A 20,348-nucleotide genomic window follows, 5' to 3' on the forward strand; every position below is an offset into this window, starting at 1 on the left:
AGCTGCTTTAAAGTCAGTCAAGGCCTTCCGGGGCAGCTGAGTGCAGTTCCCCTGTCGCCCTGAAGGGTTTGGGTCTGCGCTTCCAGTCCTCTCCTGGCCCTTCTCTCGCCTGGCTTCCCCTTTCTGTCTGGTCTTTGGGAGGCTGGGGCTAGGTGGGCCCGCGTCTGAGGGTGCCCGCCCCGTCCGGAGGCCCTGGGAGAGCACTAGGGACTCGGGGCTCCAGCCCCTCCCTGGGCTCCTGCTCTGTGCGCCCTGAGGAAGGGGCGGGGGGCAGGCCCGCTCTCTCAGAGGCTGCCGAATGGGGCCTGGACAAGAGGCTCTGCACATGCGCAGAGCGGGCGGGGCGCGCCACGTGCCGGCATCTGGCCAGGTAGCCTCTGGACAGAGGGGGCGAGCACGAGCCGAAGCTCTTGCACGAGACAGCTAGGAAAAGGCCAGGAAAAGTGGGTTTTAAAAAGGAACATATTAATTTGATTTTTCCATTTTTAAGAAATGTTCTAATAGGAATCTCTTTAGTTTCGTTATGAATTAGTTGACTTTTAAAGATTTATATGTTGTGGTAAAATGTCATTTTATTCTCATGCTCAGATACCAAGGTATAAAGGACAAGGTAAGAAGAAGACAAGCGGGCAGAAGTCTGGTGCCAAGGTAACATGCATGAGGGCGGAGGGCAGAGCAGCCCGTGGGGCGGACCGCGGCCGTGCGGGCCGCCTCCGGGCCTTGAGTTCCTATTACCTGGGCCCGTGCGGGGCGGACCGTGGCCGTGCGGGCCGCCTCTGGGCTTTGAGTTCCCGTTGCGGGGGTGAAGTGTTCTTTCGAGGTCACTTTCTTTTATCTGTGGCAGAACATGACAAAGTCACGGTGGCATAAAACAAGTAATTTGACTTTCACTTTTTAGCCAGATGAAAAGTCATACTGTTGTAGTTTTAAACTATGCTGTCAGTTTTATTTTGAGAATTCCTTGAGTTTTGGCAATAAAAAAGTTGAAAATATTTATGTTTTTAATGTCTGGTCATGTACACATTCCTGATATGATTTCTGTCTGAGGCGAATAAGAGCATCGTACTACCTTTTGGATGAGTTCCAATAAAAGCTAAATTTAGTTTCTTTCAAGACGGTTTTGTGCTTAGCAGCTTATGAACCATTGCACGTTGGTCCGCCCCTCGGAGCAGGCACACACAGGTGAGGAGGGCAACTGGCTGCTTCTGTTTCCTCCCCCAATGACCACAAAAATTGTCTAAACCAGTAGATTAGCTCCTTTTAAAATTTAAATGCTAGAGGTCTTAGAAGCATTATGAATCAGTACAGTTCTCATAGTTACTTTGAATAAGATAGTTATTTAACTTGTAATTTTGTGAGATTCACTAGTCCTTGTCGAACTTTTATTTATGAATAAATTATCGAGGACCTCCAAAGTTAGAGTTTTTAAAAACTGTTCACTATGTTAGCTGGCTTTAGTTTTCTTGGTTTCAATGGTAAATTGCTGCTATTGTATGTACTCACTATTTTTTATGCATTACTACATCAGAGGATGTTTTAGAGTGTTACTTAGCAAGTGCGTGAACACTGACAATCATGAGAACCATCGCGCTGAGTGCTCGGGGCACGGGGTTTGACACAGCCCTCCCGTAAGCAGTCTGCCGTCTGAGCGGAGAGGTGGGCACTCCTTGAGAAAGATAACAAAACGTAAAACAGCAGGTTTTTCATAGGTACTTTAAATCAGTTGATTAGACTTTTTAAAAAAATTAAGCACGTGTTTCATGGTATTGCATTTTTATAACCTTGTTAGTGTCGCGGGTTATGAAGAAGTCATCGCCCCGCAGAGCCACAGCGCGCTGAGACGCGCATTCACGCCGTGAGGACGCTTCCTCCGTCGCTTGCTTGCGGCTCTTGTTTCTGAACCGCTCTGGGAGAAGCCTGTCGTACGCAGCCTTGTCCCATTCCAGCCTGAGATAGGCCTTGAGCTCCCCACCCTCCGTCTGTCTGCTTGGCCTTGTGCATGCCGTCTGTCTGCGCCATGTCCTAACATTCTTTGGCTCGTGCCACCCAGGTCCCAGGCTGCACTTGGTGGCCGAGCTGTATACAGCAGGACTTGGGGGGACCTATTTGCTCGGTCGGTGGGTGGCACTTCCCCGGTGGGCGGAGCCCTAAGTGGTAGCCCGCCAGTTGGTGACCCAGGCCTGGAGTGTCCTAGCAGGGGAGCCCAGGGCACTGAGCAGGCGCTGTCACCGTGTCATGTGCAGAAGGCGCCCGTAGTAATGGCTCCCTCAGAGACCCTCGGCTGTTTTCAGAGAAGCTGTATTCATATTACAAATGAACTTTACAGTCATTCGTGTACGTATAAAACTGATTCGTATTTGCTGTTATGAACCCGTCAATAAGCAAAGCAAAATCTAAGGTTTTTGAACGAATTTAAATAAATTAGTAAAAACTGGAAGTTACATTTCTAGGTTCGTTACTGTGAGACGGTAAAGGAAGGGCGGTGGACTCGGAATGCAGCGTGGTGCCAGGCGGGCAGGCCTTTCCTTGACGGGTCGGTTCTAAGTGTAAGTTGACACTTCCCGAGCATCGCCTGTCTCACTGGAAATCATCGTGTCCTACCGAACATGGTGCTAGTTGTTAGGAAAAAAGTATCAAAAATTACCACAGACTTTTTTGGTAGGCTCTACTAACTTAGGTTTTTACCACTCCATTGGAAAACTGAATAAAAGATTTTCTTTTCTGGTTTTTAATATTTAGAATAAGATGCTTTTTATCATCACATTAAATGTATTATGGAAGGTCAGCCTTTTTATAATCAGTTTTCATATGTGTTAAAACTAGTGCGTATTGAGGTATTTTTCACTTCAAGTTCTTACAAAAGGATATTTCTTAATTGGTTGCTCCTTGTTTTCAAAATTCTGGGGTAAGCCCAGCTTTATGACGATTCAAGGCTGTGATGGGGATCATCACAGTGTGTGTGCGTTTGGGGGTGGTTCTGCGTCTTGCAGCCCCTCAGGGTTTTCCAGATGAACCAAGCATTACCATGCCCTACGCACACATCCACGCACCCGGACGAATGAAGACTCACTGAGAGCCAAGTTCACGCCCAGCCCCAGCCTTTGGCCCTTCCTGCTCTGCCTGGCCAGCTCTGGTCTCACGGCTGCTCCAGCTCTGAGACGTGAAGTCTGGCACTGCTTGTCCGCTCAGCCCTGAGCTGCCGGCCGGGCGGGGTCGTGGGGCAGTGGGACAGCGGGGGTCACAGCGGATTTCAGAGCCCAGGCTCTGGTTCTCTGTACACCTGTAGGAATCAGATCGCTTAATGAGCATAAGTTTCTCTAGAAAAACTTGAGTTTTCAGAAAGAGGCTTTTACATTTTTATGGTTCTAGAATCCCACAGCGTTTCCTTTCTAGGTGAACGAATTAAACTTTTAAATGTGTGTTTTATAGCTGTAGTGAAGTTACTTTCCTCAATCATTTCTCAGTAAGACACGGGTCAGAAACCGCCTTTGTGGGGGCTGGGGAGGGGAGCTGGGCAGCTCGAGGCTTGGGCAGGAAGAGTATTGCGTGAAGTCTTGAAAACTTGCAAAACTAGGGTATTTCTTTGGTTTTGATGTTTCTCTGTTATGAGCACTGTAGATTAGGCCTTTAATTTGGAAGAACATTTTTTTCTAGGTTTCTAAGATATTCTGGTGATAACTCAAGTTTTTGGCTACTGGAAAATTAGTAGTTATTTTCACCATGAAACCTCTCTGATACTGCATTTCTGTTCATCTAGAAATGGATGAAGTTTTGAGTGTGTAAAGGTTCTAATAGGAAACTAGATATATACTAAAACCTCCTTATGATTTTACTGTGATTTATTGCGAAGCTTATTAGCCTTGAGATCCAGCCACGGGAATTCGGCGTCTGCGCTTGTGCAGCACAGTAGGTCTGTTGCTTTGATGAAGAGAGAACACTTCATGAGTTTTAGTTATTTGTCATAACACCTCTGTTAGTGTCTGTGGCTGCTGTAACAAAGCGCCCCAAACTTGGTGGCTTACAACAGGAATTTGTGGTTCTGGAGGCTGGACGTCTGAGGTGAAGGTATGTGCAGGGTTCCTAGTGAGGACTGCGAGGGCTCCTGGCCACCCTCGGGGTCCCTTGGCGTGTGTCTGCCACCACGTGCACGTTCTGTTTCCCCATGCATGTCATCTCCTGTAAGGACGCCAGGTGTGTTGGGCTAGGGGCCTGTCCTACTCCAGTGTGACCTCATCTGGCCCCCTCTCTAGCGACCATGTTGGTCAGCGCTGGGAGTCAGGGCTTCAGCTTCTTACTGGAGGGATGCAGTCTGACCCATAATAGTGTCCGAGGCCGCGGGGCTTGTCCGGGGGTGGCTTCCAGCAGCGTCGGGGCTCTTGTCATTGCTCACATGTCTCTGCTTCAAATACTTCTTACCCAGAGCTGTTCAGACTCATCCTGAGGCTTAACTCCGGCGTATCCGCAGCTGCTCGGTAGAACCCAGTAACCGGGGTTTCCATGAGGGAGACGAAGACTGGTCTGAAGCCGCGATGCAGGCTTTCGGCAGATCCCATGGTGCGCGGCGTGATCTGATGAGCTGTCACTCAGCAGACTCGGTCTTCCGGGGAGGCTGCTCTTACGGCTGTACAGTCCTTTCGTTTTAATCTGCACAGTTTGATAACTCTTTCTTCTCTTAGTGCGGTTTTTTTTTTTTTAATAGTAAATATATTTAGAATTAAGTTTAGTGAATATACCAGTGACCCAGTTGGATAACGTGTCTTTGGTTATAAAGTAATGACACTTTTTTCTGTCATTAGATGTTGGTTTTGACAATTCAAAGCAGATTGAGTGTTTAAAGTTTATTTTACTCCGTAAAAAGAACTATAGTTTTAAAACGAAGTAATTACTATTTTCAAAAATACATTGTGTTGCACATCATAATGTGCTTCTCAATGAAACCTGTTTTGCTAAAACTAGTCTTTCCATAGTAGGAGTAGTGCTAAAACCAGTCAAAAAGTAATCACGGGTATACATTGGTTACTAAGTTTAGTTAGCTCCTTAGGGGACCTAAATTATGTTGTAACGTGAACCGTGGAGAATAACTCTGTCCCGTGGAGAATAACTCTGTCCCGTGGTGTCGCTGCACATTGTTTCCATTCGTTTCCTGCCAGTTGTCCTTTTAAACCTTCTCAGGAGAGTTTTGAGGGAAAGAATCAATCTATCACTATCTTAGTACCTATAATTGGGAATGTGTTCGAATATCATAATACTTGATATTTATTTCCAGTTGCGTGTGCCTTTTGAAAAGATGTAACTCAAGTTTTAAAATATTTGTAAATCAGAAATTACAGTGGGCATGGTGGATGGTGTTTATATTCGATAATATGTGCCAGAAAAACTTCATAAAAGTTGTTAGGTAATTTTTGAAGTTTCTGCTTCTTTGAAAATATCCTATGTTGTTTAAAAGAATGGTAACTCGGTATTTATTTTTCTAGTCATCTGTTTTTACAATCACTGATTGCTGTGTATTAATAACACGTTGGGTGTGTAACTATACAAGGCCTAAAGACTGTACAGCATATATCTTGCCTGCTGTCAACTAATCGGAGCCTCTAACTGGTGTAAACGTAGAGACGCCTGTCTCAGTACGTACACAATGCAGCTTGTCTGTGCACATACTAAAACCAAAAGCATCCTTCGGGAGTGTCTCGTCAGTCATTTGTAACCCCGCTTCAAGTCATTAGCTGTTCAAACCCAGCTTCCCATCCCTTCTTTCCTGGCTTCTGGCAATAATTTGCTTTGGAAAATACTGCTCTAGTTCAATTCTTGAGGAAATTCATCCTTGGGGACATGAATTTCTAAAGATTATGTAGTTAGAGTATGGACCACACTATTTCAGGAGGGGACTTTCCTGGGATGCCACGGGCCTCTCACACAGCACTGCTCTCTTTAGGGCGGAATGCTGACTCCTGGGAAATTTTTAACCCACAAAACTGCAATTTCATATGACTCAACCTCATAGCATAGCGTACGTGTTGAGAGCTAACCTCTAGAATCAGATTCTGATATTGACCTGACCCCTTAACCCCTCGGGGACCCTGGCAAGTGACTGAAATGTCTGCAGGACCCTATCCATACCTGCAGAGAGCGTGGGACCCGCGCCCAGGCCGGAGGGTTACTTTGAGGGTTAGGATGGCATGGTGTGGGAAACGTTTGAAAGCTTTTCATAGCGTTGACTACTTGTATTATTATCATGATATTTTGTTTTCTGTTACTGTTATTTTTGTTGTTGTCGACATAGGCATGTCTACAGGCAGAAAGGAATCTGACGAAGGATAGACTAAAGTTAGGTTGCGAAGGTTAAGGCTCACTGAGATCGAGGCCGTACCGCGCTGTTTTGTGCTGACGACACCAGATCAGTAGGATGTTTAAAAATGGCTGAGAACCGTGTCCACTGGTTTAATACACAGGGCCTCTTGAGGGAAGTGTGGGTTGGGGAGTTCCTGTGAGAGACTGAACGCAGACCCCCACTTCCCTGGTAGCAGAGTTCACATCAGAGACGTGAGCGGGAGAGGCGAGATCTGTCACCTCGATGGCTATTATGTCTGAAAAACTATTTTTACTGAAAAACGCTTTGTTATACTTGGTTCATTTATGTGAACTGATCTTCCTCCTCTGCTAGTCACCCAGTCTTTGATTTGCTAGTTGAAAACATTGAGGTGACTTACGAAGCAGTGATAAGAATGTAAGAGGACGTGGGAAAGTTACTTATAGATGGGGCAGGTGTGTAAAGATATGTCTGTTTTAGGGAGGGTGAAAAGAAATGGCATAAAACGGGTCCCCAACTCCTGGCCTGTGGACCGGTACTGTCCGTGGCCTCTTAGGAACCGGGCCGCACAGCAGGAGGTGAGCGGTGGGCGAGTGAGAGAAGCTGCATCTGTGTCTGCAGCCGCCCCCAGCGCCGGCATCACCGCCTCAGCTCCGCCTCGGATCCTCAGGCGTTAGATGCTCAAAGGAGCGCTGGGGGCCGCTGGTGTAAAGATTTCTTTGACATTTTCCCCCTTCAAAAGTTAGCCATGCCATGAAGCCTGGGGATGAACTGATAAGTTGTGGGGTTACTCTGGACCTCACGCATTTGCAAGAATCCCCCCAAAACACACACAAGTGCTGATGTGCACATGTTCATATGACTTTTTATTATTTAAAGTACCTTACTGTGAAAGTTTTATTTCACTAAGGAGACCTTTTCTCTTTCCCTTTCTCTCTTTCTAGAAGGCCAGCAGCGATGCTAGTCAGAGTGACACAAGCATCTCCTTGTCGGAATCAAAAAGCAAAAGTAGTCTGCACTTATTGGCTCATGAAACAAAAATTGGATCTTTCTTAAGCAACAAAAGTCTAGACGTCAAAGACAAAGCTGGTCATTGTCCAGATGGAGACGATATGGAAGGAGATTCTTTCTTCGATGACCCCATTCCCAAACCAGAAAAAACTTACGGTTGGTGAGTAAACTCTGTTTTTTAACAATCAGACTAGAGTCTTAAAAATATAATTTCTAAATGTTGTATATTTTTAAAAGATGAGCTACCGAAGGTTCTATAATTAGTGAATTCATAAGCCTGAATTTGTGCTGTTAATTCTTTCACATCGTAATACAATTCAAGGTTTGAACAAATGTAGGTACTGGTTTCCGTGGGCAAGGGTCCGCTGCACTTTGAGGCCTTGTGGGCAGCGGTGAGCAGAGGCCGCGCCCCGGCCCCAGGAAGGCGGCAGCGACGGGAGAGTCGCCGCGGGGTGTGTCGGGTGGGCCTAGACTGCGAGGGGACAGGCCGCACGGGGCGTTTCAGCCAAGAGCTGCAGCTCTGGGCCGGGGAGCAGCACGCGAAGGGGTGTGAAGGGGTGTGACAGGCCGGGAGGGCGGGGCGTTGTTGGAGGTGGGGCCGGATTCCGCGCGCCGTCTCTGTCTCCAGAGCAGCTGGCGCTGGGATTCGGGGCGCGGGCGCAGGCGTCCCGGTCCAGGGGATGTGGTGGCGGGCACTGCAAGTGGGTGGTTTGGGGACGTGTTTCGAGGTGAGACCCCCCCCAAAGGCTGTGCTGGTCAGTGTTAGAGGCACCGGGCTTTCCGGCTGGGCAGCAAAAGGTAGAACACGCTGCTGCGTGAGGCGGGCGTGGAAAGAGCAGAGCGGGCGTGCGGGGCGGGGGCGCAGCCGGCTCGCTCCCCACCTGCCGAGGCCGGGCAGGCTGTTCCTGGGGCCGCGACCGAGTCTGGGGGCTAAGGGACAGGTCTGGGCTAGGGACGCGCCTTAGTCGTGAAAGCTGGGACACTGAGGGGGTCATGGAGGATGTGGTCAGCGACACGGGAAGGAAGCGTGGAGAAGCCGCCCTTAGTCGGGGACGAGGGGTCGGGGGGACAGGCCAACCGAAAGGCGGTTCTGGAAAGTGCCACCGGGCGCTTGTTCGCGATCTCCACTGGAAGCGGCCAGGTCGGCATGGTGGCTCGGGTTACGCAGAGGGGCCGGCGCTCAAGACGGACGGAGGGGAGGGGAGGGGGAGGATCCGGCCGGGCGAGGGGCGTGAAGGGGTGCAGAGTAAGGGTGCTGGCTGGAGGCTGGGGTGTGGCTCGAGGACAGTTAAGCAGGAAAACACCAGCGCAAGCGCGGCAGCTTCTAGGGGAACGGTCCAGTTCGAAGTGGAAAAGCCAAGGACGCCAAGGGGCGAGGATGGAGGTCGCTCAAGGGCCTCTGGTTGGGGTGCGCGGTTGTGGTGGGTGACTGGGGGGCGGGGATGTGGAGAGCGTCTGGCACGCGGGGCGGACGGTGGGTGAGCCGTGGGTGGCGGACGTGCTGGCGGAAGCCCCGGAGGTTCTCTGAGTTCAGAGGGAAGGATGGGGGAGGGGCTGGCGATGGGGACCCCGCAGGAGGCGTGAATCGCTGTACGGGAAGGTGCGGGGCACGCTGTTGGTCGGGTACTTACTGGGGTGTCAGGCGTCCATGTGGGGGTGTGATTAGTTCTGAAGGGAGGCTCAGCGGCGAGGCTCTCGGTGGCTCGTCTCCACAGTGCTGCCTGCGGAGTCGCGGCCTGTGCCGGCAAGCTCCGTGCTGTCCCTCGTCTGCATCTCTGGGCAGCGGGCGGGGCTTCTGGTAGAGTCACAGACAGTGAAGGCGAAGAAGAGTGACTTGATCTCTAAGATGTCAGCATTCTAGGGAGAGGCGAGTGAGGGCTCAGCGGTGGCTCCCCGCGGGGACTCGCGATGTCCTCATCCGCCTGGCGTCTTGGCGCCGTGGACTTGCCTGCGGTCTTTGCTTCCTGGCCCCGTGCAGGGGAGCCTGACCTCAGCCGCTCTGGTTTGGGGTGGAATCAGAGTGCCGTGTCACCGTGTCACCGCGCCCCGTTTTTCGTTTCTCTCGTTTCTCGTTAGGGCCAGCGAGCCCAGTAAGCAAGGCGGCAGCCTCGCGTCGCTCTCGGACGCCCCCTCCTTCAAAAGCGGACTCAGCGCCCTTCCTGGAGCCCCCTCATCGAAAGACTCGGAGAGTGAGTGCCGAAGCCCCTGCCTAGATTTGCCGACTGACCACCTGGACTTGGAATCCTGATGATCATAAGACTAGCCCGTAGTTTTACCATTCAGTGATATTTGCTGTTAATCTTGTGTTTATACTTTGGTTTCTTTTTAACGTGGTCTGCCGCTTTTCCTATGTCATCAGAATACTTTTGGGAAATTGGCTTGTTAGCTGCCTGTCATATGATGCGTAGGTAGTGCATAATTTTTAAACCGTCTCTATTTTGTTGGACATTTAGAATGACTTGAATAGAATTTAAATTCAGTTTTTAAAAATTTGTCATAGATTCTATGATACCGCAGTAATGATCATAGGGTGTTGGACCTGACGTGTCCTCGTGTAGAAAAGACCGGGACTGTGAGGCAGGTGGCCGTGTGCTACATGGACGACCGTTTCCCACATGGTGCCGAGACCAACGACTTAGACACGTGCAGATGTGTGGATGAGCTTTGTACGATACCGTAGTAAATAGAGGGTTTAATTGGCACCATGTTTAAAGCATATGTGCCTTTTCTGAGGTTTTCTAAAAAGATCTTTATCAGGAAATTGCAGAGTGACTTTGCGTGACTTTGTAGTACATCCCAGCCTTTCGTATTACATGATACAACTGTATGGTGTCCCAGGACACACAGAAGAGATGGCGTGTGGCTTCTCTTCACCATCTGGTTAACTAGCCATGTATTTGTGAAGTACATCACAAATCAGTCTCCCTCCCGTTCTTCTTTCCCAAGGTTATTGTCACCTTCAGTAAAGGAACACAGAATGTCATGGTCATGACCATGTCACTTAACACTGAGTAGAAAAGGAAGACGTAGGACATTGAAGCTAGGCTGGAGGAAAGCCAGTGAGAAGTCGGCTGTTAAGTGAAATAGTGATTAAAATGAAACAAAATTCAGAGGTTCAAAGGAAAAATAAAATCAGTGAGAAGAACCATTGTCCATGAGTTCATGCCCAAGGGAGCTTCATAAGAAAGAAGGTGATATCTGATAGCTGGGCAAAAAGTTATTTTGATGGTCAGCTTCTAATAAACAATAATAACATGCGTGAGTAGAAAGGGATGTGATGCATAATACGGGCAGCGATTAATCCCCGCTCGTCATGTTCTCTTAGGTTATTATGCTTCTGTCGTAGAGAAGCTTCTGAAAAAAAATTGATGTGTTTTAGAAACTTGTAGTCTAAATGTTGATTTAATGTGACTATTTTTTCCTATTCACAGGTAAAAGGGGAAACACAGTTTTGAAAGATCTGAAGTTGGTCAATGATAAAATTGGATCACTTGGATTAGGTAACTGGATTTCCAATTTTCGTGTTGATTGCTTGAAGATTTTATTATATTTTAGAATAAAATCTTAAATGAAGTGGCTAGGCCAGCCTACAGTGAGCCCCTCATGAGCACATGTTTGCTTGGTTTTTGTGTGTCCAGGCTCACTCCACATGCCAGGCGTGGACCCTAGTGGCAGCCACAGCAGATTCTGCTGGAAAATGGGGAGTAGGCTGACCTAAGCCAACCCAGGCATTCCTGAAAGGCCTGCCCTGGGCCAGCAACGCCTCTGCTGAGACCTGAGGGGCAAGGGAGAAGGGACGAGATTGATTCGGACTGAGCACGGTTCGTGCAAAGGCAGAGTCGCTCGGGGGTCCTGGAGGCCCTAGGGAGTTGGTCTTATGGGAGTGACAGACACGTGACAGAAGCACGAGGGTGTTGGGTGCAGTTCTGTTCTGTGGGGCAGCAGTCTGTGACCCCGAGTAGGTACGTCCATTCCTACCGGAGTCAGAGCAGCAGTGTAGACACTGCAGGGCCCTGGGCCACTCGCAGGGCGGTGTCCACCCGCGTTCCCGCCCACAGAACTGCTATGGCTGTGACAGGCACACTGGGGCCCCCCTCCCTCCGTAGCTGACAGAACCGGCTCCGCTGGCTTCTCGGTGGCTGTTTCCTTCGCCCTGGGGGACGTGAGTGTGTGCCTGAAACAGCTTAGGCGCCCCCGGCCTGAGGGCCGCTCCCTGCGTGAGCTCTGGGGCGCGCTCCACAGGCGGGCGGGGAGAGGGCGGCTGCGGCCCTCCGCGCGCTCAGCCCCACGACTGCTCCGAAGCACCTCTCCCTTTTCTGGAGGAACATTCTGGAGAGGGCAGGCACTTGGGTTTAGAAGTGCATGGGTCTAAGTAAGATCCCGTATGTGGCACTAACTGTTAAGCACTGGGTCAGTAAACCAAGCTGTCCCTCCTCCCCTGTCAAGTGGGACCGATGGAGTCTGCCTCGGGCTCAGGGTGATGACATCCAGACTTGTGAGCCCCCGTCCAGGCCTCGGAGGTGCCAGCTTCCTTTCTGTGCTCGCTCTGCCCTCCCGTCTGCAGCCACTCGCAGCGGAGTGGATGTCCCTGAGCTGCCAGATTCTGTTCCACAGTGACCTGGACTCGTGGTGACCGCTGCGTTGGTGGCAGCTCGCTGGCCAGCGGGGTGGGCCTGTTCGTCTCCCGCTCTTTGCCTGTCCCTGTTTTCAGCTGGACGCCCCTCCGCTCCGCCAGACGTAGGGTCTACTTCAGGCTTTGCCCCAGTGGGTCGCCACACCCGGAGTCCTGTCCCTGACCTCCGCACGGCAGCCGGCCGGCCCCGTCTGCTCTGGTTTGGTTTGTGTCCCGCCTTTGCAGCGTCCCACTGTGTCCCATCGTTCTGCAGAGCTGTGGGGCTTCTCTCTGCTCTGTTCCCACCTGAGCGAGGCGGCCCCATCTGCTGAGGGTCCCCCCGGGTCAGGGAGGGCCTGCTGCACCTCGCTGCCTGGCAGGAGCCTGGTGGACCGGGCTGGGAGTGTTGGTCATCACATGGTGAGACTTTCCAGGTCACTGAGGCAGACGTGTGGATTCAGAATCAGTAAGCAGTTCATTCAGTTCTGTTTTCTGTTTGTTTTCATTTTCATTGTAAATATACGTTATTGTCAGTGTTTTAATAACATGTTCATGTCAGTGAAGCCCGTCACCCTAGCCGAGGGTCATAACGATGCCACTGACACTTGCCTGGCGCTGGACCAGGAAGTCATTTTTAAATTCTTCTCCGTGAGGTCAGATGAAGAACCTTGGTTAAACAAGGTGCCCAGAGCACAATACTTTTAATCCTGACACAGCAAGGGACCCTAACCACTATGCTTTACTGCCTCGACGGTATTTAGTGGAAAAGAAATTCTGAGTTCCAAGAGACAACTTTGGAATAAATCCTTAGCGCACAGCTTGCTCTGGTTTGCTGGACCAGCACGAGTGCCAGGCCCACGGCCGGAGACAGGCACTGTGCGTGTTTAAGGCACAGATCACCACACTTTTTCTGAAAAGGGCCAAATACACCTTTTAGTTTTGATTTTTGTTTTTTTATGATCTATGAAAATTGTAAAAGCCAATTTTTGCTTGGAAGCTGTGCAGGAACAAGTTGTTGGCTGGATTTGGCCTGTGGGCCCAGCTTGCATGTAGCTGTGGTCACAGTAATGCGAGGCGGACTGTAACGGTGCCTTCAGCACAGTGGCTCAGCGGATCTTCTGTCTTGAGTTGGCTGGAAACGCTAGGAGGCCAGTTAGCTTTCTCTGAATCTGCACGGTAGCACAGCTGCCCCCGCTGTCTTGGCTGAATTCTCCCTTCTGCTGTCCGCGTTGGAGGTCACGTGGGGACACCGAGACGGGGCCTGGAGGCCTCCTCGCAGTCCCGGACGCGCCCTGCTGTGCTTCCTCACGGCACCTGCGAAGCAGCCACCCGTGTTCCTCGTTTAGTCAGATGGGTGCTGCTCCTCTTGCTCTCTGTGCTCCCGACAGTTGTCGCTCTCGGCACTGTGGACCCCTTAACCCTCGAGGCCACGAGTCGTCTTGGCTGCAAAAGTAGGTGGACTGAGAGGAAGCAGCCCGGGAACTGGGCGCCTGCTTGCCGCTGTCGCCGGGGCTCCTGGTTCGTGTTGGCGGGGGTGTCCGGGTGCCGCAGTGCGACACGTCCTGTGTCCTTCTTTTCCTGACACTCGGTGCCAACCATGTAGTCCATCTCTGCTGGACCTTTAGGGCACTTGCCTTCCCGCCATTATCTGTCATCCCCGCCTGGGCCTGGGCCTCCGCCCCAGTGGTTGGCTTGTCATCTCACCTGCCTCTCTCGTTCCCTCCCGCCCGCCCCCTTTGCGTTCCGGAGGCCTTCCTGATCAGGACCTGCCAGCCTCCCCGCTCTGCTCTCTGTCCCCGCCGCGCCCCGCCCCGCCCCAATGCAGAGTCTGCGGCCACGCAGGGCCTTGCACGTGCTCCGTGGGAACTCTTTCCCCGTAGCGCGGAGGTCTGCCTCCTCTCGGGCTCCACTCCGCTGTCCCCTCAGGGCCGTCCTCCAGCCCTCACCGCGTCCGTGCAGCAGCTGGCGCCCCCTCTTCCCGCCAGGGTGGCCCTGCAAGTTGAGAGTGCCCCTCGTGTGCCGCCGTCCGCAGCCAGCCTGGTTGTCAGGCCTGGTTGTCACCCCCACGTTGGGCAAGCGGGCAGAGCCGTTGCGGGTTTTCTCAGGAGAGTGTCGCCTGCCCTCGGTGTCCATGCAGAGCGCCGTCCCCTCGGCAGGCCCCAGCGTGGAGGTGGCCTGGCGTGGCACTCCGAAGGGCTCTGGGCCTCACCCCTGGGCGCCTCCGATGGCTCGTCGCTGAGCCCGCCTCCTCTCCGTGGCCTGCGCTCTTCGCGGGGGGCACGCGTGACGCGGCGGGTCTCCCCATGCCAGCCATCGCCGTCAGGTCCGTGGGCCCCTGCGTCTCGGCTCTGCGGCTGACGAGCCGTTTCCTCGTCTGTCTGTCGTCAGGAGAGGTGGTAGGAGCGAGGGCGAGGCGGGGGGCGGGTGCCCGTCAGGCCTCATGGCGCTGAGACCCTCGTGGCACAGCTCCGTGGCTCGGCGTCCCTCCCTCGTGACGTCCCTGCTCTTAGGTGTTCTCTGCGTGCTAATGTCTCTGTCGAGCACATCACACACTTGGACCCCTTGGGTCAGCGCTGCCTGGGTGGGGGCGGCCCCCAGAGAACTCTTCGGGCGGGCCGGACTCGAACCCAGGCCTCTCGTGGGCTGGCCGCGGCCTCTTCACACCTCGTGCTCTTTTTGTATTTTACGACTGTTGTTAAAAACCGTCAACAGTTAAAGACGGTAAAGACGGTAGCCGTAGGGGTTGGCTTTTCCTATATCCCGCGACGTCAAGTATTTGGTTTTAATATCAAATGACATTGTAAATAGTAAACGTACAACGCGATTAAGATTTTTGAGTACTTGGAATAAAAGACTAGCTATTAACTGTTTTATGATAAGATATAACATTTTATTCTTTCTTAGGTAGTTTATTTTGTCATTTGCTTTCGTACTATATGTGGTAAAATTATTTCTGATCTTTGAGATTTCTTTTTCCATGACGTAATATAATTCAGTAATGTAGTTCTTTGGAAGGAAATGTGCGTATTTACTTGTAGATAAATCGTGAAATGTGGTTATATAAATATAACATGTATCTTTTCTAAACTTATCAGGGACTGGAGAAGATGATGACTATGCTGATGATTTTAATAGGTAAGCGAAATAATTGAGCAACGAAGATAAAAATTATAAACGACTTCTAGACACAGGGAAATAGAGCATAATCATATCGGTGCTTCTTTTAGTGCATCTGATTCTCCCATTCATAATGATCGAAGGTGAATAAAAGATAGTTAATCCCGAATTATACATTGGGCTTTGAGGCGTGGTTTTGATTTTCCATTAGAATACGGAACATCTGTGTTATGCCCGGGGAACTCGGTAAGAGTGAGCTGAAGAACTGGCACCGAGGACCTGCTCTGAAGTCACTCAGACGCCCGGTCACCGGTGCACACATGCGTTTTCCTCATCTCTGTGGTGGGGTTTGCTGCATCAACTTCAAAACTGCCCTCTCAAATTACTGTTCTGATTCAGATGACGCTCCGTAACGTTTCATTTTACATAACTTTTATATATATAATCTGTGCGCTAGCTGATAATTAATTTGGAAGTGGTAACTGTGGTGGATAGGATTAGAATTTTTAGAGTCTGAGAATTTTATATAATTGAGAGGGGTTTTCTTTCAGTTGGAAATTTATGTTTATTTTTTAACAGAACGATTTATTATACAGTTATTTTTGAGAAGATGGAATGATACAGATAGAATTCTAGAAGCCCGGCTTTGCGTCTTTCTTCCTGTCGTGACGAGGTCGCGGATACGGGCCTTAGCTTCCTCGTCTGTTAGGGTCCCCTCCCTCCGCCCTCGCTGAGTTACTGTAGGGTCGAGTGAGAGAATACGTATGAAATTAATGCTTTGCAATACATTATTACATTTAAAGGGTTAAAGTAAATATTTGAAAGGTCGAAGAACGATAATTACTCTGTACACGTTTATCCTCAGTTCTTATTTTTTTTTTCTTCTCTGAGATTAGTACGAGCCATCGCTCAGAAAAAAGCGAGCTAAGTATCGGTGAGGATATCGAGGAGGACCTTTCCGTGGGACTGGACGACGCCAACACCAGTGACAAAGTACGGCTGTGTGCATGTCCCATGGAGCGCTGTCCGTGCCCGTTCACTGCCTTGGTTTACTGTAAAGCTTCCGAAATTTACGCAGATTAGCAAAACAGTTGAAAATCATGAAATTTATGGCAGAGTTACCTGGTCCAAATCGAAAAAGAATGTTTTTAATGAATGTGTAAGATTGTCTTTGATTGTCGCTGAGGTGACAGCACCTGTGTGGAGGTGTTGGGGCACCCCGGGATGGGTGTAGGTGGCCACCCAGGCCAGGACTGGACTCAGAATCGGGCCCTCTGGTGTGGACAGTCAGTACGGGGCCGGAGGGCATTTGCAGAGAAGTCAGCACAGGTGACTGGCGCATGTGTGCGGCCGTGAGTGTGGGGCCATGTGCGGGGCAGGCGCTGAATTCCCCGAGACAGGCAGCACCCGTGTGCTCGGGCGTGACGTTGAGTCCGTCCTGGAGCTCCGATCGGGCGTTTTTATTAGGCAGGGAGCAGAATGTGCTTAGGTGTGTGTTAGACGTGGACGGAAGGGAGCGTCTCGAGACCGTGTACCGATGCCCACAACGCGGGACCCCGATCCGGGACCCCGATCCTGCCTTCCAGGCCGTGGTTGCTCAGCCTGGAGACGAGTGTCGTTTCTCAGAGTGAGGACCGGCCTGAATGCTGTGATGGTCATTCAGGCGGTTGCGTGCCGGCAGGAGGGGCCCCTGGGAGAGGCAGCATGTGATGACAGCCCCATGTGGGCCAGTGCAGTCTGGGCTGGGCTCTTACTCTGTCACGTGCCGTTTTCTTGGGCAGCTTTTAACCTTTGACCCTCAGGTTTCTTGCTCATGAGAGGGAAGTGTTAATGCCTGCCTCATGGGATTGTTTTGAAGTTAACCGATAATATGTCAAGAACCTTCTTAATTTCTGACACATGACAGCCTTATAAAAATTTCTCTTGCCTTTTCACCTATGTCATCCTCAAGAGGCCTGAAATTGTTGCTTTAAAGTTACCAGAAGAACTACAGAGGATTACTTTAACAGTCAGTTATTAATGTTGAGTTCAACTGTTGGTATTATCACAAATTTCAAAACGGGAAAAAGAAAGTGAGGAAAAGGGATTTTGAGTATGACGCAGTTTGTAGAGTTTAAGATAATATTTAAATTCTAGCAATATATTTTAAAAATTCTTTGGGACTCTCTCTGCATTCTGACACTAATCTTTCCTTTGTTTTGAACAACAAAGCTTGACGACCTGACACAGGACCTGACCGTGTCCCAGCTCAGTGACGTTGCAGATTATCTGGAAGACGTCGCTTTCACGTGAAAGGAGGAAGTATTCCAATCCACAGAAGATGAAGGACTCCGGCCCGGCCAGTTGTTTTTTAGACAGTCGCTGCCGGAATGTCTGCTCCCTGTTGGTGCCTTGTGTTTCAAAAAGACTGCAGATATTTTAAAAAATTAACGATTCGTTATACTAAACAAAATACTTCCGAGTCGAGCCCACGTGTGGAAGATTTAATATTCTTAATTCCGTTTACCTACGCATTTCTCTGTGGAAATTGATCGTACTCAGATTCACTGCAAGGAGCAAACCCACGCAGATGCCAGTATTCAAAGCACAGTGAGAGGTGTCAGCAAAGCTGTAGGTCCCCGCCACTCTGCGTGCATGTGGCTTTGGCCACTTGGAGCCAGGGTGGACTTGGCATCAGGTGGTGCTGCAGACAGGTGGCGAAGCAGCCTGGCAGCGCTGACGCCGCCACCGTGTCGCACTTTCTTCCGTTTGGAAGGTTCGTTAGACCATTACGGTTGCATCAAAATCTGGCTGTGTGTGTGCTACTTGGTTCTGCTGGTTTTTAAAGAAATCTAGGGACAGTTAAGATTTTTCATTAATGCCATTGTCCCTGACAGCATTTGTGGTTGCTGCCTCGTGTCCACGTAAGAAGCTTTAGTCACGGCTTCTCTTTGTTACAGCTCTAATTTATTATTTGTAAAGATGCCTTGAAACATACTGAATACCCAGATGCATCTGAAAGCATTAAGCAGTGCTTTCGTTTCAGATCTGTAAATCTTTTACGTTAAAGTCCAGATGGGACCGTAGCAGTAGTAATGGCCTGAGACCAGACCCGTCTGCCGAGCTCGCTGCCCCGTGCGCAGCTTCACCGCAGCCCCGGAGAGTGCTGTCGGGAGCGGCGTTTGGGGCAGGCCCGCTGCTGCTGTGCTCGTGTGCGGTTTGGAAGGGACAGTTGGAAGCGACGCGTGCACGCTCAGATGTGAAAGTAAGGCTGTGATCGTACGTTAAATTTTGTGATTTCCTTTATCAGTTAAATTATGGCTTTTTATTTAAAGTCGACTTTGTTAATAAAAGGAGCAAATTAGACCTAATTCATGGATCTCAGTAGGTGAGCAGACTCGATGGTTTGTGTAATGGCAGCTTTTCATCTTATATTAACCTCAGTTTTACAAAAATATTTGTGGGGCCCTGTTACGTGAAGGGAATGATGATGTAAGGATTAAGGTTACATCACGTTAGAATTCGAGTCTGTACAACTTAAATGCATGAACCGTGAACGCAGGAGGAGGTAGGACACGTGGGCCACAGGTCAGCCTGCCAGGCGTCCCGTGTTGACCGTGAGCAAGCAGCTGTGTGACCATGCCTGTTGCTGAAAGCGCCCAAGGTGCTTGTCACAAAACGCGTTTTCCTGGATGTCATCTGTAAGCGGCCGCTTTCTGTAGAGCATCATGGTTCTGCTCTGGCCTTCTGGGATCTGGGTCAAATGTGATTCATTTTTGTTATTTGATAGGAGTTGGATTTTAGTGAAATGACTTGGAAGTGTAGTAGAATGTGGTATTTTAAATTTGTGAAAACTTTTGACCGGTAGCATCTGACATTTACCATCTTCTGTTACCCAGAGTCTGACCCCGGCGATCCCGACCATCAGGGAGGGTTTGGCGGGGGGCGGGGGACAGGAAACTGGCATCCGCACCGGGCACCTCTGATCGAACAATTTTAAATGAGTTCAAATCTGGCCGTGAAAACATCTTATTTCCATGTGTGTTCCTTGATTAGGTAGGTTTTGAGTGATTTGCGTGTGTTTATTTTTAAGAGGTGCGTATTGAAACATTAACCGCTGAAATACATTTTCATGGTGAACTGTGTTTTACTGTGCAGTTTTTGAAGTGCTAGGTCTCATTTTATTGGTGGTAACTGAAAGTGAATAAAAAGCTCACACCTCTTACGCTTCGCAGTGTGTGACGGTCACCGAGCGTCCTGCCCGCATGTCCCCGTCCTGCCGCGGCCCCAGCGCAGCCCCGGCGCCCCGCTACCCCCCAGTCTGGCTCGTTTCCGCCTCGTCATCAGAGGCGAGCGCTCGCCTGTCCCTTTGCCATGTCTGCCCCTGTGCTCGCTCCTCTCGCCACTGCCTGAAGGGGGCGCGCTCCTGCGCCCAGGCGGCATTGGAGGAGGGGCTTTCACCACGGTGTCCTCGGTGCCTGGAACAGCGTCCGGCCCACGGCGTGCTCCGTGGGGCCCCCTTTCAGCCTGGGCGGGGGGCGGGGGATGCCGTTCCCCCCAGGACAGCCCCACACGGCTGTGGGGGGCAGTGGAGTTGGCCCGCGTTTCAGCGGGGCCTGTCTGACGGGCAGAGGGTCCCTGGCACCCTTTCATCACCAGGGCAATTTGGGACCTTGGTCTCAAAGGAAGTGGACAGCTGTCCTGTCCATGGCATGGTGTGAATGCTGACACAGGAGGGAAGCAGAGGGGGACTCGAGGGACTGGGCTATGACCCCGCAGGATGAGGAGGAAGCACCGCACTCCCCCAGACACCCACCCCGGCCGGATGCAGACCCTCCCGTATTGGGTGTCAGGCTGGCTGGGATCCCCACGCATGCTCTGCCCGTGCGCACCAAGCCATAGGCCCTCGGGATTGGGTCTGCACTGCTGGCTTCCATTCAAGGAGGGGGGAGATTGGGGTTCAGCTCAGGGGAACCAGGGCAGCCCCCCTTATGAGTTGACCACGCTGCCTCAGAGCAAAGGGGGGCTTCCTTACCTGCAAGGATCGCAAGCCACGCCTTACGGAAGGCTGAGGCGAAGGCTGTATCTCGGAGGAAACCAGAGAACAAAATTAACACCTGAAAACTTCACACCACCTAAAATGGGAAATTACTTTTGTACCCAAAAGAGGCCACAATGAGAAAAACGTGTAATCAAAATGATTTTTAATGGAAGGGTGGTGGGCTCTGTCATTCCGTGGAAGGGCTGAGTGATGGGGCAACTCGCAAAAAGAAAAATTAATAACCTCAAAGATGAACAGCGTGTGTTTGGCAGAAAGACCAT

General features: G+C 50.8%; 1 protein-coding gene across 6 annotated transcripts in view; it reads left to right on the forward strand.

Annotated features, from left to right (window-relative positions):
- Nucleotides 1–19,252, forward strand: part of CEP43 (centrosomal protein 43) — a 28,771-nt gene extending 9,519 nt beyond the window's left edge. For 4 of the 6 annotated variants that reach the window (XM_039881491.1, XM_039881508.1, XM_039881469.1 and 1 more), the window contains 8 exons: nucleotides 589–648; nucleotides 2,451–2,546; nucleotides 7,252–7,478; nucleotides 9,395–9,507; nucleotides 10,750–10,818; nucleotides 15,026–15,065; nucleotides 15,944–16,040; nucleotides 17,259–19,252. In XM_039881491.1, the coding sequence (XP_039737425.1) occupies nucleotides 589–648; nucleotides 2,451–2,546; nucleotides 7,252–7,478; nucleotides 9,395–9,507; nucleotides 10,750–10,818; nucleotides 15,026–15,065; nucleotides 15,944–16,040; nucleotides 17,259–17,339 (783 nt within the window). In that variant the 3' untranslated portion in view covers nucleotides 17,340–19,252. The remainder of the gene's footprint in view (nucleotides 1–588; nucleotides 649–2,450; nucleotides 2,547–7,251; nucleotides 7,479–9,394; nucleotides 9,508–10,749; nucleotides 10,819–15,025; nucleotides 15,066–15,943; nucleotides 16,041–17,258) is intronic. The other 2 variants (XM_039881472.1, XM_039881480.1) reach the window with 2 other exon arrangements.
- Nucleotides 19,253–20,348: the final 1,096 nt, after the last annotated feature.

This window comes from Pteropus medius, unplaced genomic scaffold (assembly GCF_902729225.1).
Source record: "Pteropus medius unplaced genomic scaffold, Ma_sr-lr_union100, whole genome shotgun sequence".
Taxonomy (NCBI): Eukaryota; Metazoa; Chordata; class Mammalia; order Chiroptera; family Pteropodidae; genus Pteropus; species Pteropus medius.